The sequence below is a fragment of the Oreochromis aureus genome, linkage group 3 (genome assembly GCF_013358895.1).
Source record: "Oreochromis aureus strain Israel breed Guangdong linkage group 3, ZZ_aureus, whole genome shotgun sequence".
In the NCBI taxonomy this organism is placed as follows: domain Eukaryota; kingdom Metazoa; phylum Chordata; class Actinopteri; order Cichliformes; family Cichlidae; genus Oreochromis; species Oreochromis aureus.
Window position 1 is genome coordinate 113,088,834 of NC_052944.1, and position 20,586 is coordinate 113,109,419.

Below are 20,586 nucleotides of genomic sequence, written 5' to 3' on the forward strand. Positions count from 1 at the left end.
TACAAAGAATTCTGGACGATTCTAGCACCAGTTTTTTACAGAACGTTGTTGGAAATCAAAGAAAATGGCAGACTTCCATCAAATATGAATTCTGCAAACATTAATCTCCTACTAAAACCAGGCAAAGACCCTGTATATCCCTCAAGCTATCGTCCAATATCCCTTATAAATGTAGACCTTAAAATAATCTGCAAAACTCTCTCAAAGAGACTAGAGAAAATAACCCCCCTTTTAATTCATCCTGACCAAACTGGTTTCATAAAAGGTAGGCACTCATCAATAAATACACGTAGATTACTTAATTTAACAGACTACTCATGCAGTAAAAACATTGAAACCATAATATTGTCTCTTGATGCAGAAAAAGCGTTTGACAGAGTTAACTGGAAATTTCTATTTGCAACTTTACATAAATTTGGTTTTGGATCTTCTTTCATCAACTGGTTAAAAATATTATATAATTCCCCAACAGCTTGTGTCAGAACAAATGACCAGACATCCTCCAGCTTCAGTCTCCTGAGGGGCACCAGGCAGGGATGCCCACTCTCCCCTTCACTGTTTGCAATTTTTATCGAACCACTAGCAGCAGCAATTAGACAGAATTCAGTAATTAAGGGCATAAAATGCAAGAACGTGGAACATAAAATCAGCCTTTATGCGGATGATGTGTTACTCTTTCTCCAAAATTCACAAACCAATATCTCTGGGGTGATTGAATTGATAAACTCTTTTGTCTTTACTTATACTGGTCAATAGACTTTAGTCAACACATGATTGAAAGGTGTTACACATGAAATAAAAACAGTGTTTCATCTTTATTCCTCTGAAGCAGCTGCATTATAACCAATCTGCTCCTTTGTGGCCTTTAAAACAGCTTAAATAACTGTTGTTATATTTGTTTCTGCTCCTCTTGGACAGACGACTCTTGAAAAGACATTTTTGAATTTCAATGTGACTTTAACTGGATAAATATGGGATATATAAACGTCCCTCTGCAACAAACTGATTCCAGCTTCTACCTCATGATAGGAATGTTTTTGTGGCTCAAGATGACCTGATATCTTTCATGATGGAGACATTTGACACGTTTCACATATTATAGACCAACAAGTTATTCATAGCAGTTTAAATACGGGAGTCACTTTTTTGGGCCCAGCAGATAAAACAGAGCCAATATTTCCTTCTTTATTTAAGTGACGTGTGTCACAGATGTGACCTAGTAAAGTGTAGCTGAACATTAGTAACGTTATTAACACTCTCAGCTCGTCCTTGTTCCAGACCTGAAGATCCTCTTCTTTCATTCAGCAGCAGCTTCAGGTCTCTGATGGTCCAGGCTTGTTGTTGGGAAACAGCCCTGCTGGGATGATGGTGTCCTCACAGAAACAGTCAGTGATGCTGTTGATCTCCATCACAGAGCACGTCCCAGTCTGCAGTCTCAGTCCTGCAGGGCCTCGCTGGCTTCCTGACTCCACCCAGTCAACAACAGGAAGTGTTTGAAGTGCAGGAACAAACTGAGGCTGTGGTCAAACAGGAGTTTTTATCTCCTGGCTCTGACTCTCACTGCGGCCCCGCTGCTGTGTCAACATGTGTTTGTGCTAAACAATGATGGAAAGTGTTATAAATGACTTGTTGGCCTCTGATCTGTCACAAACAGCTGAAACGTGTCTCTCATGAGTCACATGAAGGTTTCTGACAGAAAGGACAAAATGTAGCTGCAGTCAGTTTGTGTCATTTTTATATTTATTCATCTGGGAGAAAAATCTGAGGGACATTAAAATGTGTTTTCAACAGAGACAAGAACATAAATATAACGTCACAGGTAAATGAACATATTTCAAGTAAACAGCTGGACTGATCAGGTCCAAACACAGAGTGATCAACAAACAGCTGTCATATCTTTATATATCAGCTCTTTATAAATCCTGTTCACTGCAGTCTGTTTACTAATAATGTCAAACTGTTAGAAACACAGAAACATCAGAATCGTCTTTGTTGACATAAACCTGTCTGGGATCCTTTGTTGTTCTTTTGATGCAGAGTTACATTATAAATATAAAGAGTTATTTCAGAGTCTCATCAGTTTTCCTGCATGTCTTTATTGAACACATCAGCAGGGCTGAAGCTCTCATGTTAAACACACACTGATCTATGGACACGTTCATGTGTTTCTAACAGCATCATAACCAGGCTGTTATCAGCTGCACTAACATGATGTCACACACACTGAATGTAACAGTGACAGTTTACATCATCACACAATCAGCTGTGATTGTTTCACTGTCATCAAACTAGTCAACAGGAAGTAGAATCAATAGAAACAATCATTTACTGACAGCTTGTCTGATGTAAATAAGTGCAGATTATGTATGAAGTATAACTGCACACAGTAACTGTGTTACAATAAGGACTTAACAGCGCCCTCTGCTGGAGTGTTTCAGTACTGCGTTAACAAGAATACACCACCTCCTCCTCCTCCTCACACCACCTGCTACAGCTCTACTCTTCTATGACTACAGTCATCCACAGCACTGATGTGAGGTCACATGGTTCATATGTAAGGAGCACAGAGACGTCCTAGCAGCTGACCTCAGGTCAGTTTAATGACTGTGAGCAGCAGCTGTGTTATTGTCACTGTGACAGGGAGACACTCTCAGACACAGCGCTCATGTCAGCTTGTTCTCATGCAGGAGGATCAGGAGCTCCATGTTTGTCTTCATGTTTGAATCATGATGTGTTTGTGCCATCAGAGTCTGTCATGAGTACTCAGGGTTTCACAGCAGCTCTTCTGAATGCTGACGAGGACTCCAACCTCATGTTTCACCTCTCTGAGCTTCTGATGTCTGTGAACACTGTGTTTCTTCTCTGGGCTCATCTGGACAAAAACACCTTTCTGTGTTTGGCTCCAGCCTCATTCTGACTGACAGGAAGTGTGTTATCCATGAGCTTCTTTGTTTCCTGCTGTGTTTCCTGTCTGTGGACAAACACGAGTGTTTCAGCTGAGGACTTGGTTCCTTCCACCTGTCCATACAGGACATCACGCTGTCTTTTCTCTTTAAATGCAGCTCCAGGTCCTTCCACGTGCTGCTCTGTATTTGTGCAGTTTGTAGTGTGTCCTGGGAAACGTAGCACACATGGTGTTCTTCTGGTGTTTCCTCCTTTCACTGAGTGTGAAACACTGACGCTGTGCTGTTGTTCACAGAGCTGATTCTAGCTGCAGCTGGACTCTGTCATCTAACTGAATGTGTTGGTGCTGATCACGGGGCTCTGAGGGGAGCAGCAGGAGGACTCTGGATGCTGACGTCAGTGTATCTGTGGAAGCTCACACAGCGTGTCTCTGTCATTCAATATTGTGCTATATATTGTATCTATGCAAAGATGAACAGACTGTGTGTTCACTGGTCTCTGTGCTGCTGACTGCTTTGCTGCAGCTCTGATGTCATCATCACTCCCTCCTCCACCCTCAGCAGTCCCAGCATGCTGCTGTGGTGCACCCCACCCTCACTCTACACCTGAGCCATAGACCACACCCTCCACCTCAATATACACCACAGTTTTCTCTGCTATGGAAATGAGATCAGGAGGAAATCAGGAGGAAATGCAAACAAACCCTGACACTGCACCATCGTCGAGCTCCATGGCAACAACAACAAACAGCCTCACATATGTTAACAGAGGCTGTTAGAAGCACAGAGTCTTTACAGTCTTTCTCCTGTTTGTACACAGATCTCTGCACATCTTCATCACAGTTACTCACAGACGTGCAGAGTGTGTGGATATCAAAGCTAAGTTTCCACCATGTTTGTAGTCTGTACTGGGACTCATGGAGCATCTCTCTATGAGCACTCAGTGCTTTAAACAGTGAGTCCCAGTTTAACCAGCAGCCTTCACACCACACATCACACAGACATGGAAACTTCAAACCCTCAGACTGAAGTCACTGGCAGTCTCTGGCACCAGCGACTGCGCTAACAAACATACAGCAAACAGTGAAGGTTTGGTAGAGAAAGCTGGTTGGGTAATACCAAGTATGCAGCGGAGAAGGCGGGGTTACATTACTAGATGATTAAACATGAAACTATTTTGCTGATAATAATTGAAACGATTAAAGAAAATCAAGATGATTCATAATTTTATAAACAGGAATGATGAAATTATATTGGCTGGATCTGATTATTGGGGTCATGACCCCGTAACTTCCCATGGAAATGACGCGCCTGGTCCTGAGGTCAAATCCACCATCTTTGTTTCAGTGCTTCATGTTCTCCCGTGTTTGTGTGCGTCCTCTCCGGTACTCCGCTTCCTCCCACAGTCCAAACACATGCAGTTAGTGGGGTCAGGTTAACTGTGAGTGGTTGTGTCTCTGTGTTATTCCACCTTAATAAATGACTTCCTGTTAGCATTAAGTGCTTCTGTAGGACTGATGTCATTTTCATGGTTGGATCATTTAAATGAAGCTGGACTCAGATGCAGTAAATAAGTTGATTGATCATTAATGAATAAAGCTGGTCAAATCCATCACGTGGACACATGTGATTGTGTAGTATTGATCCCAATGCTGGTATTAGTCCTGGATCAATAACACTGGATGGATGCGTTCAGCATGGAGCCCTGAGCTGTGTTACAGACAAACATGAAACTGACAGGTCTGTGTCATTCACAGTCTGTAACACTTCTAAACAACAGAGGCTGACCCAAGTGCCTCAGAGCCAGGCACGCTCACATCACAGCTCTCTAAAGAAGTTTCAAAATAAGAGCTGAAAGCTGTGTTTGCTTGTGTTAGCTTATTATTGTGGAGACTAACATTCAGTGATCATGTGTTCAGACTCATAATGATCACTCTCATAAATCCTGATCTTTGTATTTACTGTGTGTTGGATCAATAACTGAGATTCATCGTATCACACAGCTGTGCTGCTGCTGCTGCTGGTGATGTCAGCACATCTGGAACAATACGAGGTATCTGCTACCAGACTGAGCAGGATGTGAGACCTGTGGACTGTTTAAAGCTGTCCCTCCACAGCTCACTCAGACCTGATCCACACCTCAGTGAGATTCTCTGACTTCCTCAGTAGAGACAGAAACCATTCAGATCTGGGACGATCAGCTGACTGATGATGTCACACAGACTGTGTTTTTCAGGAACAGTGATTCTGATGTGAGCCTGCTAGCTGACAGCAGACCTGATGAAACCACATGTTGACATCTGTGAGGACAGACTGGACTCTTTGACTGCACCTTGGTTCTCCTCAGAGGTCTGTACAGGAGCATGTCCACCCCACTGAAGATCTCAGTCACTGTGAAACATAGAAACCTGCTTGTGTGGCCTCTGCCTCACATGTAGATGCAGCTACAGGTTTCTCTGTCAGTCAGACTGAAACAGTGTCCTGATGCTGCATCATTCAGCTCTGTGCCCCAGTCAGCATCACTGTGTCTACCAGTGTCAGTGTTTCTTTTCCTGTAACACTCAGCACAGGCTCAGCTGGTATCCAGTGTTGGACTTTCAGCTGCTGTCATAGATCCTCTAACATAGATCAGCTCTGCTACATGTTGTTAGATCAGTGCAGCTGCCTGTCATGTCCTGATGTTTCTCTGGGTCAGCAGCTTCTCCATCAGAGGTTCACATGGAGCTGATCCAGTATCTCCAGTAACTGTGTTCTGTGCCTCACTGGTTCATCCTTCTGTCTGTGTGACGTCAGTCAGATGTTAAACTCTGTAATCTTCACTGTGTCACAGAGTTCAGTGAGTCCCGTTATTCACAGGATCAATCAGATCATCAGAGAACAGCTGATCAGCAATCAGTGGTGCCAACAGCGCCTCCTGTGGTGAGAGGATGCAATAATGCAATGTAGCATTTTTACACTGAACACTTCCAGTCATGGAAACTGTCTGTTGGATCTGTGTGACGTTGCTTTCTTGGTTAGAGTTCCTCACAAATGTCCAGATTATTCTTCTAATGAGGCGTCGACCATGTTTTCAGTTCTTTGGAAGAAAACATCGCCTTTGCCATCCTTACTTTTCTTTGACTTCTTCAAATGCAGCTGAACTCCAGCTGGTATTTGATTGGACTCTGCAGCTGTTTCTGGTCATCAGTTCATTCCTGCAAACCTCTGAACCTGAACAACAATGATGCTGCATTGCTGGCTGATCCCAAAAGGTTGATTCTGTTCATCTGGACGTTTTCAGAAACGTTTGCTCACTGATCAGGTGACTTCTTCAGTCTCAGCTGACTGCAGCTTTACAACCTTACAAACAGCACATTTGCACAATGACTGAAACCAGCAGCACCTGATATATATGATACTAATATAATACATATACATATATAATCCATACTAATGATGAAGGAACTGAGCTCACAGTGTTCATTCAGTGAACTACTCAGTTTATTTTGGGCCTCAGAAATGCTCACTCTGTTTGTACATCACTGTCAGCAATAGACTCATTCTGCTGTGTGGACAGGAACACATGTGACATCACTTCCTGTTTGTTTGTGACTGAAGAGGAAGAAGTTTACAAGGAATCATTTAGAAGAGTTTCAAACATCAACTGATTGAATCTATGAATCTGAAAACGTGTTTGTGAGTGAAAGAGACAGACATGTACAGACTGAACTATCTGTTCAACAGTCAGAGTGTTTCTCTAACAGGAGACACTCTTTACACTCAGCACAGGGACACTGAGGAACCAGGAGACCAGAACCTAAACCCAGGATAAAGAGTTTGAGTGAATGTGGTGTTGAAGGTGTGGAGGTGGATCAGAGTGTCAGAGGAGACTCTGTAGAAGGACAGAGTGCCAGCAGGACAGTCCACATACACTGCTACTCTGTTAGAGACAGAGGAGGAGGAGGAGGAGGAGGAGGAGGAAGAGGAGGAGGAGGAGGAGGAGATGGATGTATCTCTGTTATTGTGCCAGACAGACTGAGGACCATCATCAGAGCAGTTCAGACTCCAGGACTGATCATTGAATCCAAACCCACAGTCATCACTGCGTCCTTTCCTTCTGATGCTTCTGTAACTCACTGACATATAAACGTTTCCTCTCCACTCGACCTCCCAGTAACAGCGACCAGTCAGACCATTTCTACACAGCAGCTGTTCATGAACACCAAATCTGTCTGGATGATCAGGATATGAATAAACCCCCCACACATCATGTGTCACCTTCCTGTTGTTGTCAGACAGTTGGAGCTTTGTGTTCACTGTGTTTGTGTCGATTGTGAGTTGACAGGAATCTGATGGAGAGAACAAACACAATCCAGCTGCAGTTATTGATCCATCATCTGTTCATTGATTGACACTTTGATGATGACTCCTGACATGATGAAGATGGTTGAATGTGTGCTGCTTTGTTTTCATGAATCCCATTAAAAACACACTTACACTTCCTCAGACCTGGTCTCAACCATCGGACTCCAGCAGGCTCCACCCTGAAAGGAGGAGGGGTCAGAGCAGTCAGCATGCACACATGGACATTACATGGCTCTCACACACACACTGTTACACACTGAGCTCAAAGCTCGGCTCCACTGTTTGATTCAAAGAAATCTACATTTATTTATCAGCACATTTAAAAACAGCTTGAGCCAAAGTGCTGCACAGAGTAGAGATAAAATAGGAAACATACACAGTAATTACTATAAAGACTCGTCAGAATTGAAAGCTACAGAGTACAAATGTGTTTCCAACCGGGTTTTAAAAATGTCGAGTGTTGGTGACGACCTGATGTGAAGGGCGACTGTTCCAGAGTTTGGCTGCAGCGATCGATAAAGCTCACCTCTGTTTTTACGGCTAGTTCTGGTCAGAAGCTACTTATCTGCAGACCTGAGGGCTCGACTTGGATTATTTTTGTTAAAGAGAGATAAGATGGAGCCAATCCATTCAGAGATTTAAAGACAGACAACAAGATCTGGAAGTGGATTCTACGACGTACTGGTAACCAGTGGAAACAGCTGGAAAAAGCTGGTGATGGGTCGTCTAGCACAGAGCCACCGCTGGAACCAGACAATTCATGAGGGAGAGAACTGTGACAGCGCCGTTCCTTCACTTGACCTCAGTCGCTCTCGTCTGCTCCCTCGTAACACTGCTCTTTATTGAGGTTACATGAATATGCATGAGTTCATTAACATATGACGTCTTACACAGGTATGAACAAAGAGTACCAGTCTGTGCATAGTGTAGGTAAGAGTCCAGCGGTCCCCCTAACAAAGGGCTCTTATACTTAAGCAGACACAGAGTAGGTGTCCTCCTATACCAGGGCTCAACCTTTAACACCCAAAGAGACACTTGGATGTGATTTCCACACAAAAGAAAACTCTGGAGCTCCAAATACTTGTTGACATCTAAAATGAAGATAACACTGAATATTCTGTTTTTTACCTTTGTGTGAACAACTATGGAACGCCAGGACTGCTTAATGAATTAATCAAATACACCATTAAATAATTAATTAAATAATAGTTACGACACATTTAATTAATTAATTATTAATTAATTAATTATTGACACATTTCATTAATTATTTAATGATATATTTATTGATTTCATTTTGGCAGTCCTGGCTCTCATCATGAATTAATTTTATCTTTCAGCCTCACCCATCAAACTCAGGGGGCGGGGTTAACGCTGCCCATGCAGCTTCTCTAACATTTGATTGGTTGCCGTGCAAAGTAAGTCAAAACAGGTCGATCCTAGATAATCGATTGCTTCTGTAGACTTGAGGCAGCCAGGTATCCCAGAATGCATTTCAAATCACAGGCAACAATGGTGGTGGTGTAGTTTTAAAATAGCCCATTTTTCTGTCACCAACTACACTTTTAACAGTGTTTTAGCCGCGAATGTCGCACCGTAATCTTCACATGTCTGGTCAGGTTATCAACATAGAACATGTTTGCAAAAGTGCTCAGATGTTTTCAGAGATTTCAGTAGCTCTGCTAACAGTCAGCATGCAGAGTGCACTGAGGGGGTTACGTCAACCGGTTTGTTTACATATTCCACTCTCCGTGTTCCACATGTTGCATTCGCAGATTCGCATTTTCACCGAACGATCGTCTCTTTCCGCCTGGTCTTGTGTGTCTGTGCTTCTGTAACATAAAGAACGAGCTGACATGTTTCTCATGACACCAGCGATCAGCTCAGCAGGCCCTCAGTTTACCTGCATCCTCCTCCTCACCTGTCAGCTGTTTAACACCTGCTGCTGATTCAAGAAACACGCCCACGTTACCTGGTGATCGTCACAGTTTAACTGGGCAGCCGGTGCTCGATATAATGCAATGTCAGCGCATTTTTCTGCATAAGATAAGTAAATATAGTATTTCTCCCGAGCGCAGAGTTGCTGTTTCCTTACAGAGCACTTTATAGGCGAACCAGCTTTATCAGCGGCTGATGTCCAATCACAGCACAGCTTTGAAACCTCACCTGAGTTTTAGCTCTCAGTGGTTAAACGCTGGACTTAATTCACTCAGGTTTTGTCTGTCGGGTCATGTTTACTTCGCTGTTTTATTTACAACTGAGCAAATCTGTTTGGCTGAGGTTAAAGTTACGTTTCATAACTGCATAGTTTTACTGAAGTTTAATGGTTCACATGTGTTAGACTGAACTATTCGCTTTTCTTTATCTGGTGTGTTTTTAACAGTGAATTTTGAGATTAAACTGACTTTTAAAATGTTTTTATACAAAGAGGAAAGAGAAGGCGCATTTCCACCGAGAGGAGCAGAGTTTGCAACAGCATGTTCATAATGCAGACTGCAACCTGGACAGAAATATTATATCATCTGTTTTTTAATAGTTATTCAACTGTATTCTAAGCACCAGCTGTCTGTTAGAATTTTTAGAGTTTACTTAACTAAAAATAAATGAGGTTAACATATAATTTGTGTGATTTTTTTTCCTCTTTTTTTTTTTTTTTTGCTTTTCCGGTCATGTTGTGTTTAACTGTCAAAGGCTTGTAACAAACTATGAAACACATCATGCATGAATGAGCCTAAAGGCAGGAAGGTGTCCTTTAAAACTGAACATGTTAGTAGGACCTCCACATGTAGATCTGAAGAGCTGAAGATCTCGTGGATATGCTGACCTCGCTCCGTGGTGCACAGTTTACCCTCATGATTAATATTCACAATAAAATATTAGCCGAACATCATGAAGTCTGTGTGTGTTTCATAGAGTCGAACAACCTTTGTACAGTTAAAGCCAGCAGCTACTCATAACGGAAACACCAACGTTTCAGCAGTTAATTTATCTGAAATTATGTTCAAAGCAATCGAAGAATGGGAGCTTACAAACAAAAATCCAGTTATCGTAACTGACAATGCTGCAAATATGGTGCGAGCTGTGGAAATAACGGGCTTGTTGCACATTGGTTGTTTTGCCCACACACTCAATTTAGCTTCACAAGCTGGACTGAAAGTTCCAGCTGTTGCTCAGCTGCTTGGCCGAGTGAGACGCATAGCATCCTTTTTTCATCGCAGCACTGTTGCAAGTCGCAAGCTTAAAGAGAAGCAAAAGATACTGAATCTACCTGCCCATAAGCTGGTGACTGATGGGGCGACCAGATGGAACAGCACGTTGGAGATGCTGGAACGCTTCCTAGAGCAACAAGCAGCAATCTCTGCAGCTCTGCTCTCACCTGAAGTGAGGAGAAGTGACAGTGATCTCTGTAGTCTTACAGAGGCTGACATAACTGATGGAGAAGATATAGTGAAAGCTTTGAAGCCGCTGAAAGCAGCCACACTGGTTATGTCTGAAGAAAAGTCCCCGAGCCTTTCCATCATTGCACCTCTGCATGCACAGCTGCTGGAGAAGATGATCAGTGTCTCTCACGACTCCTCAAGACCTCAAGACTGCTGTATACGACAACTTGAAGTCAAGGTATGTTTATGAACTGTGTGTATATGCCATGAATGAGTGTAACTGTATGGATGCATGTATTACATGAAAATTCTTACTATAGTGAGATTATATATATATTATAAAAATGTTAGTGAAGCCCACTTGTCTAGTAATAGGCCTTTTGATTTTACATCTCTCTATCCATAGATGTTTATATATAAATTATGGAAACAAAGTCGTATATTAATGTTTCTGATCTTGCATGAGTGTATATGTAACCATGCACATGTATATGCAACATAATAAACTGAGTTAAATGTGCAAAATCTCTTTTCAAGATATGTGGCCCTAAAGGACAAGCTGTACATCAGCATTAGAGCCTTGCTTTAAGGCCATTCTTGTCCAAAGAGACCTGTGACAACACATTCTCTCAGTTGGTGTTGGAAGCAGCAGGTGTGGAGAACGTGGACACAGCTATTGTGACTTACAGAAACAAAAAATTATTGTTGTTTGCATTACTTAAGTTAGAATATAAATAGGTTTTCATTTTTCTACAGCGAGAGTCTGATGGTGACACATCTGAGGAAACTGTCCCTGACATCTCTCTTGGTGATGAAGTGGATTATGCCCCTCCAATTAAGAGGTCAAAGGACTCTGCATTAATTTTTCTCCTTGGGCCAGCCTACTCAACAAAGACCACAGCACCACAGAAAACACCAACTCAGAAGGCAAAGAAGTGAATGGATACAGGGACGTTGAGCCTTTCTGAGGATCCTTTGATCTGGTGGAGGGACCATGAAAGGCAGTATCCTCTTTTGGCTCTACGAGCAGAGCAGTATCTTTCCATACCTGGGACCAGTGTTCCTTCTGAACGAGTGTTTTCAACTGCTGGTGACATTGTTACCGCACAAAGGAGCTGCCTGACTCCACAACATGTAGACCAGCTTCTCTTCTTGCAGAAAAACCTTACAGTCTCAAAGAAGTGAGGGGGTAGTTATAAATAAGGCTAAATTGCATGAGTTTCACAGATGTTTTGCAATACTGTTCAGTATGTTTTTTGAAGTATTTTAAAAGGCAGTTTCTGTCAGTTCACTTGTACATGCTGTGTTATCCTGTGTGTCTCCAAACCACAATAGTGGATTTCAGAAAAAGCTGTGTGAGACACTAACAGCAAAACTATTTCTCTGAGGTTTTACTGATGTTTACAAAAGATATGTTCTATTTGTACTGGATCCCTGATTCACTTGAAATGTATGTATGAAAATAAATATATACTAATGTTAATTAAAACTTACATTATTGTAACTGCTTTAGTATCTGTTCTTAATTTTGAAATTTATATAATTCATTCACAAGGCTTAGAGGGGTCTTTTGACAGTACATATACAAGGTGAATTATCATCATTTTATATATATTATGGTTCATATACTAATATTTCGGACTGATTCAGAATCGAATCGAATTAAATCGAATCGAATTTAATCGAATCGTGGATCGAATCGATTCAGGACTTTGTGAATCGGAATTGAATTGAATCTAGAAATCAGTGACGATACCCAGCCCTAACTGATAGGTTTGCAAACTCCCAGCAAAAAAAAAAAATAGGGAACCACCCCCCACCTCATGATGCTTAATTGATGTAATCAACTTTAATTTGATGCAGGGTGAAATAAAATGCACAGAAATAAATTATTTTTCAAGAATAATTAAATAGATTCAACATCTTTCTTCTACAGAATTGCAGAATTCACAGATGGTATTTTCCCAAAGGAAAAAGTATATAGCTTACTAGGGTGTATTAGACTTAACAGTTACTATATACAGTAATGGACTTCTATACATTTTACATCAGATTTAATGGTGTATTTAATTAATATTATTATCATTCCTGGCGTTCCATAAACAACTAAGGTGTGCTGCTTATGAAATCCTTGAAGTTACATGTTATTTATGAATTTAACACATTTTGAACTCTTAAAGAAATATAACAAAGCAAAGACACCGTGCTGAACTAAAATGATCCAGCAGACAAAAACTGTTGTGAGCGCCACCCTTATATCGCCTTTGGGCTTTTGGAGCCTTGACCTGACTTTTAAAAATTAATTGTGGAAAAGAGCACTTTGCTGCTAAATGATGAAAAATAGATATTTGCAAAATTCTGCCTAAATATGTATTTTACCTGGTTAATGTGTGTGGCGGGGGCGTGGTCTGCAGCGCTGCTGCAGGGGAGGTGGATGCACCCACAATCACGCCTTGCCGCCTTAAAGTCTGTGCTCTCTCTGCTGTTGTGTTGGCGTGTGTCGGGCTGTGAGCTGCAAAGCTACAGCCGGCTGTATGCGTACAGCAACTGTGTGGGAAAAGTGTCAATAAAGAGATGCTCAAAAGCATGTTCATGGAAACATCGTCAGTTTGCATGAGACTTCTGCTCCTGAACCTCTGCGCGCAGCATCTGCAGATCGGGGCTTTCATCTTTACGCAGGACTGTAAGCTGTCGTCTGTGAGGCGTGAGTGTGTTTGTTTGTAACATAGTTCACGGTGGAGAACAGCTGCTGACATAATGTGGATCCGAAGATCCATAATTGGCCCTCCTGGGGCTGAAAGTCTCGATAAATGCAGTGTTTAGGCGGGTATATCAGCTCCCACAAGTGTGACACTTACTATGAGCGATCAAAAAATAATAGAATATAATTTTATATTTATATTTCAATATCACAATAATCTTCCAATTTTGAAAGACAAGTTAGAAAAAACTAACATAAATAAAATATCTTCAGCTAAATACTTCTAATTTATTTTCCCACGCGGAGCCGCACTAAAAGGACTAAAGAGCCGCAGGTTGACAACTCCTGTCCTATACAATAAATGAGTAAGAAAAGGTACGACCTCTCTCATGACCCCAAGATGTGTGTGCATGCCAGAGCACTCTGGAAGGGACAGTCTTTACAGACTACTAAGGATCAAACCTCTATCATTATGCAATTGATTATAAAACTCTAAGCATATATGAGTAAATATTTCTAAGCATAAATTACAATCAACAATATAAACCTTACAGCTGGTTTTAATAACAAAATTCATTTGTTCCTCATATGAGAAAGAGCTATCGAAACACTCCTGAATCTTTAGTTCTTAACTTTTCCAGTGGGCCAAGATCAACATTATCTGCTAATGCTAAATAGGCTGCCGTTATTAACTAAATGCTAATTTGATGTGAATTAGCATTATGCAGTAATGCTAACACTTACTTTTTAACAATGTGAGTAGCTAGTATGCTAACACTATTTCCCTTAACTTTAAAACAATGTAAACGGCTAATGCTAACACTCTTTTCCCTATCATTACAACAATCTGAGCTGCTAATGCTAAGTAGGCTGCCGCTAGGACCTACGTCTTATTTAAAATACGCATTAGAACCTAATGCTCATATCGTTTTCCTTTGCTTTATAGCAATGTGAGCAGCTACTGCTAAATATACTAATGTTATTAGCTAATGCTAATTTAATGCGAGTTAGCATCATTTGCATTAAACCGATGTAAGGAGTTAATGCTAAATAGACTGCCATTAGTGGCTAATCCTAACTTTAGGTGAATAGGAATTGGCAACTAATGCTAATACAATATTCTCTTGATTCCAGCTAATGCTAAGTAGGTTGACGTTATTAGCTAATACTAATTTGAGGTGAATTAGCATTATCTGCTTATGCTAATAATGTTTTTTCTTACTTTTTAACAATACGAGTAGCTAATGTGAACACTTTTTTTATTCAATTTTAACTTTTCCCCTGTGATATGAAGAGTTAATGCTAAATAGGACGCCATTAGTGCCTAATTCTAATTTAAGATGAAAAAGCATTAGAAGCTAATGCTAATACCATATTTTCTTGCTTTAAATCAATATCACTAGTTATTGCTAGGTACATAGCCATTATTAGCTAATGCTAATTTAGGTGAATTAAAACATTGTTACCATTATCTACTAATGCTAACAATGTTTTTGCCAACTCTTTTCCCTTGCATTATAACAATATAAGCAGTTAATGCTAACAGGCTGCCATTATTAGGTAATGCTAATTGGATATCTATTTGCATTATCAGCTACTGCTAGTAATGTTTTATCTTACTGGTTTTATAACTTTTTAACAATATCAGCAGCTAATGCTAACACTACTTTCATTTCAGTTAAGCCTATTTAGTATTAACTTTAGGTGAATAAGCAACTAATGCTAAAAGAATATTCTCTTGATTCCTAACAATGTGAGCAGCTAATGCTTAGTAGGTTGCCGTTATTAGCGAATACTAATTTATCAGCTAATATTAACTAATCAAGGGTGAATAATTATTAGCAGCTAATGCTAATACAGTTTTCTCTTTCCTTATAACAATATGAGCAGCTAATGCTAATTTGACGTAAATAAGGACTATATTAGGCAGGAGTTAATGCTAAGTAGGTTGCCATTAGCAGCTAAAGGTAATTTGAGGTGAATAAGCACTAGTAGCTAATGCTAATACCCTTTTATCATATCTCTTTTTTACAAGGCACAATCTCGCTCTCCGTTTGGCAAATCCGATCATGCCGCCATCTTCCTCATTCCAAAATACAAACAAAGGCTGAAACAGGAAGTTCTGGTTCAGAGGAAGGTCGGACGGAAGGACCAATTGGTGGCTGCGTTACAGGACGCACTCGACGACGCAGACTGGGACATGTTCAGAAACAGCTTCGATGATGACGTCAACATGTTTACGGAAGCGGTTGTGGGATTCATCGGGAAACTAGCGGATGATACCGTGGACACTAGAAGGGGGAATTATGTTAAAATGCTCTTCATCGACTACAGCTCTGCATTTAATACCATAATTCCCTCCACACTCACCACCAAGCTGGAACACCTTGGACTCAGATCATCTATGTGTCAGTGGATCTCCAACTTCCTAACTGGCAGACCACAGGCAGTAAAGATGGGTGGACATGTCTCAGCCTCCACCGCTCTCAGCACTGGAGCCCCCCAGGGGTGTGTTCTGAGCCCCCTGCTGTACTCTTTGTACACATATGACTGTGTGGCCACTACCAGCTCCACCACTATCATCAAGTTTGCTGACGACACCGTCGTGGTGGGCCTGATCTCTGACTACAACGAGACGGCCTACTTGAAGGAGGTTAGGAATCTGGAGACCTGGTGCCAGAGAAACAACCTCCTTCTAAACGTCAGCAAAACAAAGGAGCTGATAGTGGACTTCAGCACTAAGCAGGAGAGGAACTACCAGACCCCCGTCATCAACGAGTGCCCAGAGGGAAGAGTGGACAGCTTCAAAAACCTCGGAGTTTACATCACGCAGTCATGGTCCTGTCACATCAGCACCGTGGTGAAAAAGGCCCGGCAGCGTCCCTACCACCTCAGACGCTTGAGAGACTTCCGACTGCCCTCCAAGGTGCTCAGGAACTTTTGCTTGTGCACCATAGAGAGCATCCTGACGGGAAACATCTTAACCTGGTTCAGGAACAGCACCATGCAGGATAGACGAGATCTACAGAGGGTTGTGCGATCAGCTGAGCGCACCATCCGATCCGAGCTCCCTGACCTGCACTCAATTTACAGCAGGCGGTGCTGGACCAAGGCCAGGAAGATGCTGAAGGACCTCAGCCATCCCAACAATGGACTGTTCTCTCTGTTGAGGTCAGGGAAGCAATTCTGCTCCCTGAAGACCAACACAGAGAGACTGAGGAGGAGCTTCTTCCCGCAGGCGATACGGTCTCTCAATCACACCACCACATAGAACGGACCCACACTTATGGTTCCTACACACACACTGGACAGTCTGGACTTTTTTTTCACTTCATCACTTAAATGACTTTAAGCATGTTTGCACTGCACATTATTGCTGCTGTTATTGTATATATATTTATATTTCTTGATACATTCTTATATATTTCTACACTGTGTATTGTGTATTTTGTTGTACAGTTATTTTTTTTCAACTTTAACTTATATATTTTATCGTATTCTTTCCCAGTTAAATTTACCCTCATTCGAATTTGTGTTGTACAGTTATTTTCATTTTTAACTTTAATTTTTATATTTTATTTTATTTTATTCCTTCCAATTAAATTGACCTTTTTTAATTTTCATTTTTCCCCTATCTTATTCATAGCCTTTTCTTTTTTCACGAGCAGTTGTGTAAGCATTTCACTGCATACCGTACTGTGTATGACTGTGTATGTGACAAATAAAATTTGAATTTGTTACAATGATGTGACGTTAATGCTAAATAGGCTGCCATAAGTGACTCTTTTCCCTTGCATTATAACGATGTGAAGGGTTTATGCTAAGTAGGCTCCCATTAGCAGCTAAAGCTAATTTGAGGTGAATAAGCATTAGTAGCTAACGCTAATACCCTTTTCTCTTGTGTTATACTGATGTGAGAGGTCAACATTGTTCTCAAACAAAAGAAAGAAAGAAATATTGAATGTAACAGGGCCCATGAACAGCATTAGCTTAGCAGCATTAGCTTATCAGTTTCCATCATGGTCACACAAATCCTTAGCAGAGCAAAGTGGCCTACTTAGCATTAGCTGCTCAAGTTGTAGAAAGCAAGAGAAAACAGTATTAGCATTAGCTGCTAAATGTGCACTTGAGAACAAATTTATGGTGAATTCAGCTGTCAATGTAAAGTTTCCAGTATTTAAGCTTCCATTTCCAAATGTTAGCTGCTCCTGTCTGCCTCTTTGTCACACACACAGACTGAAATGATTCACAGCCTTGTTTCATCCTTCTGTCACTGTGACATACAGCATGGGAAACATACACATGGTTGACACTTTATCAGGCACACAGTGGCATCTATCTCAGGTACACCTGTGACCTAGATGTTCCTGCAAACAGACTCCTTGGAGACCGCCTACATAAATATCCATGTACTATCCAGCTAGTGTGTCTGTCCCTGAAAATATTCCTTTTTTTTTTTTTTTTTTTTTTTTTTTTTTTTTTTAACCTGTCCCGTTTGGTTCTTTTGCCATCAGAATTATTGTCTAAAGGCGAAGAAAGATGCCCAACGGATTTACTTTACCAAATGGACCATCCCAGCCTTGCCGTAATGGTCCATTTGATTCACCTTTTATTGTTTATTTTATTTTCACTTGCTGAATACGGGACAGACTTGACTGGTGGAAAGAAAAGGGGAGAAAGAAAGAGGAAAGAAAAACAGCTGAGAAGAGGGACGGGGAGAAGGGCAAAACCAAAACCAACAGAATAAGCAGACAAAAATACATATATCGATCACCTGGATCACCTGTTAAGAAAAAAAGAAAGCAAGCAGAAGAAAAAGCGAGAGTAATAAACAACATCACAATGATATATGGGAATATGACAGTAAATACTAAATATTAAACATTATTGTGCAGCACGTAAGATCGACAGCGCACAGTGTGCTTTGAGGTAGGAGCCAAAAAGGGTGTAGTTTGTGTGTGTGATCACCCGTGTGTGCACCTGTGAGCATGAACGCTTTGTTGTTTTAAAAAGGTTCCTTCATGTAATGATCTGCTAGAGGGTGTGGGGGCCACTGCCCCATCCTCCAGGGCATGAAGCAGGTATGGAGGAGATCAAAACTCCAGACATCCAGAGGCCCCCAGAACACAAGAGACCAAGGAAGACCAACAGAGGGCAGCCGCTGCTATCCCAGAAAGAGCTGAGGAGAGTCCCAGATGAGGGGTCACTCAGCAGCCGCGAGCAGAAGCCGGGGGTTGCAGTGACGTGCCCGTGAGCTCCGCCGGCAGCCAGCTGTGCCTGAGTGACCGAGCCCGGGCCGAGGGCCGAGGCACCCCATCCCAAGTGGCCCGAGCAAGCCCCAGGCTCCAGGCCCCGATAAGCAGCCGCCAAGGAGTGAGCGGTGGGTACCTGGGCGCCCACCCCGGACACAAAGAACCACCAACGCACCGATGTCTGAGGGCGTCTGCCACCGGCAGGGGAAGTGGTGGGGAGATGGGCCTCAAACCTTGGAGGGCCTGAGATGTCCCCAGAGAGGTGGCGTCTGATACCCAACCTGACATATAGACACAGACAAACAGGCACACACAGATACAAACATCTATTCCCACCCTCATGCTCTCATATACAATTACTCAACACTCACCCAACGTGGAGACGGACATAAAGAGACGCTGTACACACAATCACACTCCCCAAGCGTACTCTAAGCCCCGGGTCTAGGTACCCTTGCCCCTGGAGGGGAACCTGCGCCCAGACCCAGGTGATGTTACCCTTTTCCCTGCGGTGGGAGAAGCAGACTGCCCGACTCCGCAGCAGCAGGGAGGCCCCACATTCCAGACCCCAGTCGGACGGCCAACTCCTCCTCCTAGCCCCCCGCTCCAGCAGGCCGCAGAGAACGGGGTGTGGGAAGACTCAAACCTCCCTCCACCCGCTCATATGTAGTGTTGATGTATGTGTGTTCTAAGGTGCATTTAAAACCCAGGAGGGCATGGAGCTACCTGCCAGAGCAGCAGGTAAGCGTATAGCCCCTCCTGCTAGCCCTCAATGTCTACGTGTATTTAAAATTGAGAGGTGGGCAACGCACCAGGGGTGAGGTGTACACCCTGATGGTAATTTGGAATCCGTGTAGCGTGCCCACCCCAAGATCCTATATGTATGTGTAATGAGAGTGTGAGTAATGTGAATGTCTAAGTTGTGGGATAAAATTGAGGCAGAGGCAGCCAGAAGGGGACAGAGGGGGGGATGTCTCCTCTGCACCCTGGTGACACACCCCTATCCCAAGGCCCTGCATGTGGGTGATTCTGGTGGAGCGGGAAGAGGGAGGCAGCTGGAGATGGGGAGGGAAGGAAGGAGGGCAGTGACCCCTCCTGGGGCCAGCTCCCCGCTGACCCCAGTAGGCACCCCCATACTCTGCAACCCGCCAGGAAAGGGGGCCCAGGCCCATCCGGACCGGGGCCCAGTGCAGCAACGCCGCCCAGCCCCCACAGAGCCCGGGACAGTCCACCCGACCCCACCACAGAGAAAACTGCACCCACCCCATCATCCACTCATCTTCCAGACTACACAAGACAATAGACGCCCAGGCTGAGATCTTCCTCCACCTCTCCTGTATCTCCCCTCCTGCAGAGAGAGTTCCTGAAGAGAGAAAATCTCCTGCAGGATTTGACAACCTCCCCACCAGTTGAAGAGCCCCCAGGTGGTTCGATGCACAGGCGGCACCCAGCGCCAGGACTGGGCCCCCATACACCCACCCGCCCACAACCCCGCAACACACCAACCAGGACCCAAGCCCCTGAGGCCTGGCCAGGGCCCCAGCCCAGAGACGGAGTGCCCCAGAACCTCACGCCCATCCCGGACCCACCCAGGGGCAGCCAGGCTACCAGGTCAGTAACCCACGTCCGTCAGCACAGACCCTCCCTAGCCCTGCTGCACGCAGCCACGAGGAAACCGTCACCTAAGAGCCAACAGAGCCCCTAATTGGCCATGACCGCTACCCCGGGTTGAGCCCCCAAGGAAGATGCTCCCGGGAACCCCTGATGCCCTAAGCCTGTCCCTACCCCCACACCAATCACAACAGTGAAGGTGGGACCAAACTAAGACCCCCACCCCACTAGGTGATGGAGCTGATCAAAGGAGCCCAGAGAAATTGATCTGATGTGGTGGCAGAGGCTGTATCAAGACTAATGTAATCTAATAAATAATTTCTATATTGGTTAGAATTAAGATTATTTTATTTTTCCAGTTCATGAGGACTGTTTTCTTGGCTATGCATAGGGCA

At 43.0% G+C, this 20,586-nt stretch overlaps 1 protein-coding gene across 1 annotated transcript in view; it reads right to left on the reverse strand.

Annotated features, from left to right (window-relative positions):
• LOC120435055 (NLR family CARD domain-containing protein 3-like) overlaps positions 1–20,586 on the reverse strand; it is a gene marked incomplete at its 5' end in the record, with an annotated part of 52,810 nt that overhangs the window by 2,379 nt on the left and 29,845 nt on the right. Inside the window, 2 exons of the mRNA XM_039603850.1 lie at positions 6,686–7,231; positions 7,380–7,426. Coding sequence (XP_039459784.1) covers positions 6,686–7,231; positions 7,380–7,426 — 593 coding nt within the window. The remainder of the gene's footprint in view (positions 1–6,685; positions 7,232–7,379; positions 7,427–20,586) is intronic.